The sequence below is a fragment of the Bison bison genome, unplaced genomic scaffold, assembly GCF_000754665.1.
Source record: "Bison bison bison isolate TAMUID 2011002044 unplaced genomic scaffold, Bison_UMD1.0 scf7180017862931, whole genome shotgun sequence".
In the NCBI taxonomy this organism is placed as follows: Eukaryota; Metazoa; Chordata; class Mammalia; order Artiodactyla; family Bovidae; genus Bison; species Bison bison.
In genome coordinates, this window is record NW_011493503.1 from 20,245 (window position 1) to 24,533 (window position 4,289).

Below are 4,289 nucleotides of genomic sequence, written 5' to 3' on the forward strand. Positions count from 1 at the left end.
GAGGCCAGTGCGGGAATGGGTGCCCTCCACCTGTGAGGGGTTTTCTTCCCCATTCCTGGAGGTACCCACACATTCCCGCTGCCTCACCTGAGCCCCAGTGACCCTTCTCCACTGAGGGCTACAGCAGCATCCACAAAGGAGGCTTTTGCCTATGGCTGGCTCCGTCGTCAATGACAGTCCTCCGTGGCAATTGGCCCAGGAAGAACAGTCCATACTCCAAACTGACTCCCACCCCCACCCCCGATTAGACGCAGGTCTTCCTGCTGCCTGGGCCACCCGCCACGCAACACCTCTCCACGGACGGGCTGAGGCCCGGGGCCTAGGTGAGGATGTCGTGGGCCTGGTGCTCCACCAGCATCTCCATGCTCTTCACGTCGGTGCACCAGAACTCCAGGCGGTCCTTCATCCCCTTGATCTGTGTGCAAGCCAGGACACACGCGTGTTAAGGCACTTGGGAATCATAGCAGCTGATGGGGCAGTCCTAAATGCCCATCTAATTCTTTAGGGCAGCATTATTAAAAAGGACATCAGAGCTGGGGGAGCTGGGTGTGTGAGATGGGATTGTCCCAGTCAATTTTTACCAGAAGGACATTAAGAAAAACTTGCATGAAAGAAAACAGGCGAGAATGGAGGAAATCCAGAGGATTAAATTTCCAGAAAATATAAATAAGACAGATTTTAGCTCAAATCACAGATCCAGAAGAATATTTAATCAGAGTACCAATTTTAAGATTAAAAGCCATCATCAGGCACAACTAGCACCGCTATCACAGTAAGCTTTGAACGCAGGGTTCAGATCTCAAGCTGGCATTCAATTAGGTTCTTTGAAAAGCCCTTAGTCCATAGAGCAGTAATTCATTCTCTGAAATCTCTCATCTAACCATGCTTTATTCCTAAATGGCTTCCATCCAAATGAAACTAAAGACAGCACAGACACAACCCCAAACACCCAGGAAGGTGAACTCTGTATTTCAAGCACATTACCTGCTGCAAATCCAGCACGCGGGGCTGCACCCAGGTCATGTGAACCCGCTTATCCACCTCGTCAATACTGCCTTTCACCAGCCCCACCGAGAGGGCCTTCATTACCAGCAACTCCACCTGCACATAGAGGGGCTTGTGTAAGACACTCTGGCGCCAACACGCACATCCCCGTGGACCCCGCCAGCTGTGAAACACGAGGGGAGCCCAGCTCAGTGTCTCTGTGACCTGAGCCTAGGGGCGGCGAGCTCACACCGCAGTCCGGAGCCCAGGAAGCAGCTCTGCTGCAGCCCCGAGTCTAAGCCACATACCTTGTTCACAGTGAAGCTCTGGGCTGCAGCCCCGAGTCTAAGCCACATACCTCGTTCACGGTGATTTTAGCGCTTCTGGCAATTTCTTCAAAAGTGAGTTGCCTATGATTGGCAGGTCGTGTAAAAGTCATCTGAAAAAAGTTTTTCGTACGTCAGAGAACTGATAAAGATATTTTTGTCAATACTTGCTCTGAAAACATAGACCTTATCAGTACTCCAGATACTAAAATTTTCTTAGTATTAGTCACATATCTTATCTTCACTCAGACTAAGCTTCCCATTCTTAGACAAGAAGGTGCAATAGGCTTTATGGTCACTTTCTGGAACAGTCATTGCTCATTTCCTGCACGAGTACTTGAGGCTGCCACGTGCCAGGGCTGGATGTGGAGCGGGCAACCCTGCGACGAGCCAGAAACACCAAGTGCCTGTGGTCCAGAAGCTTACGTTCCAGGGCAGGACAGAGGGCGGGCAGACCAGCAAAGGCAGGCCGCAGTTCTCTCAGCACAGGCGGACGGGGAGTCCCACCCTGAGCAGGGGTCACCCAAGCTAAGGCTCAAATACAAAGTAAAAAAGCAAGTGGTGGCAGAGGAAGAGCAGAGGTGGCTGGGGGGCGGGGCAGGAGAACCACCACCACCACAGCTTAAGCTGCACCCCGAGGGCCTTCAGCGTCTGCAGGGCCCCACGGCTCCCGGCAGGGTCTTAGGTCACCACGTAGGCCCTGGGTCTGCTTACCTCCATGAGGCACAGTAACTGAATCTTCCTGAGAAGCTGGGCTTCGTTGGCTGCTAGATCAGGCTGTAAAGCAACGCAACATCGGTTACCTAGCCTGGGTTTGAAACTCTTTCTACAGTCGTCAACAGAGAAAAAGAAACTGGGCAGCCCCAATATTTCCCACTTTAGATCACTGAGGCTCATTATTAGCTTCAAGTGATTCGAACTTCACTTTTCTCAGGAAATTATTACAAGAGTGCTTAGCTGAAGACCCAGGATTTTCCAAGACAAAGAATTCACAAAGATTTGTAAGATTTGTGCCACTGTCACGAACACCAGCGGGCAGGACCACAAGGCGTATGCTGGTGTTTCGAGAGGACTCTCGGCACAAGCAAAGGCAGGAAGGGTGAGGGTTAGACAGCAAAGTGACCCCAGGCGCACAGCCAATCCCAGGGGACTGACCTGCTGGCCCCAGGCGGTCTTCAGGGTCTGGAATCGCTCCACGTTGCCGCTGTTGAAGGCATAGAGGGTGTCGATCAGCCACTGCCGGTCCGTGTCCCTCAGCGACTCCAGCACGGGGTGCATGAGCTGCGAGGACAGACATGGTCGGCGACAGCAGCTCAGCCTCCCCGGGCTCAGGAAGCTGTGCCCCCGGTCCACGTACCAGCTCGCCAAAGTTGAAAACTCCGTCGCCAAGAAGTCCCGCCAGTCCCAGCGTGAAAGCTCTCTCCTGCTGCTCAGACACTACGGCGGCAACACAGCTCCAGTCACACTCCAGGCCTAAGACTCAGTTCTGTTTTGCGCAGAATTCTCCCATAAAAAACAAACTGTTTTCTGTAATGGTTATATTACAAAGCCGTAACATCAATTATCTCGTTTTAAGTACTGGACTGACTCAGACTGTACCTGGAACCATATATACAGCTTTGGTAGGAAAGGCATTTGTTGCTTATTTTTACCTAACTGTATGTGAATCTACTTGTATTTTCATTATATCTTCTTCCTGGGGGGGTGTGCTCCTCACCCCCCTTGCCTGCTGTGGAAGCAGCACGGTTTCTTATCCAGCTTAGAGCCACCACGTTTAGCCTCTTTTGACTAGAATTAACCTACATTTTGTCCCCTTATTCTTTTGACCATATTAGTTGCTTTTTCCAATACAGTTTTCTTGAAATGTAGCAATTAAAACTGCACTAACAATTTTAGGAGCTGCTGAGCTCCTTAGCTTCAATGGTATACTGTGCAGCATCTAATGCATGTTAAAATAGGGTAGAAGTTCTCTTGTAAACAAGTGTTTCTTGCACTATCCCCAAAGTCGCTGGTCAGTTTTCTTCCACCCCCAAACCCTTGGGAGACGTCTGCGATTTGCTGCCCCGGGTGCAGCACTTCTGCTTCATGACTAAAGTCCCAGGTTCAGGGCCATCACGGCGCCTTGCCGGGGTCAAGGCGTCCACATCACTCTGCCTCTCCCTGACGCAAACCACAGAAAGGAGCAGTTCCGGAGCAGGGACAGTGAAGGGGCTGTGAGGGTCGGCCTCCCTGTCAACGAATTAAAGGCTGAAAACAAATGTGAAAACTAAGGCTCAAACAACGCTTCCGAGCACATGGGCTTTCTTCTAGAAGAAATGCACACATTTGGGTAATTTCTGAGATCAGGTGCCTCAGGCATGTCACAACTGCTAGGTCATGTGAGCAAGCTCCTCATGTGACACAGCCCTTTGGTCATGTTACCTGGCAGATCCTTGATGTCCACACAGCCCAGAAACCGCAGAGCGTCTTTGTAGTAGGACGCGTGGTTTCCAATCGTTTGATAGTATTTACTGGAGAGGTCGTAGAAACGACTGTGAACGGATGTCACCCCAGGGAGGTTGCTGAGCATTTCCTCAACATCTTCGATAGTTTCCTATACACAGGAAGCAAGAATGCTTTCTAACTTAAACGTTTATCAAGCGACGTATGACAAGGTGAAAAGCATAAGCCACAAAGACTGATAAATATGGCTACATTAAAATGTAAAACTTCAGTTCATCCTGTGTGGTATCCTGCTGGACGTACGTGCTCACAAGGGAGAGAACTCTGTTTAAGGGTAACAGGCATCATATTAGCAACTTATTCTTAAGCGGCTTTGGAAAAAAAAAAAAAAAAAAACCACACGCACACACACACAGCACAGACGCACACACACACAGCACAGAATGGCGGGGCAAAGAGGAGCGATGTGAACAGCAACCTGAGGTGAGGGCAAAGGAGGGTCTTCTGTGCTATTTTGCAACTTTCCTGTAACTTAAA

The 4,289-nt window shown here is 50.2% G+C and overlaps 1 protein-coding gene across 1 annotated transcript in view; it reads right to left on the reverse strand.

Annotated features, from left to right (window-relative positions):
• Positions 1–4,289, reverse strand: part of PSMD13 (proteasome (prosome, macropain) 26S subunit, non-ATPase, 13) — an 11,330-nt gene continuing 7,041 nt past the window's right edge. Inside the window, exons 7-13 of the mRNA XM_010832930.1 lie at positions 3,732–3,903; positions 2,668–2,747; positions 2,466–2,591; positions 2,025–2,087; positions 1,343–1,423; positions 985–1,101; positions 1–415 (exon numbers count right to left, since the gene is read on the reverse strand). Of these exons, the coding sequence (XP_010831232.1) occupies positions 320–415; positions 985–1,101; positions 1,343–1,423; positions 2,025–2,087; positions 2,466–2,591; positions 2,668–2,747; positions 3,732–3,903 (735 nt within the window). The 3' untranslated portion in view covers positions 1–319. The remainder of the gene's footprint in view (positions 416–984; positions 1,102–1,342; positions 1,424–2,024; positions 2,088–2,465; positions 2,592–2,667; positions 2,748–3,731; positions 3,904–4,289) is intronic.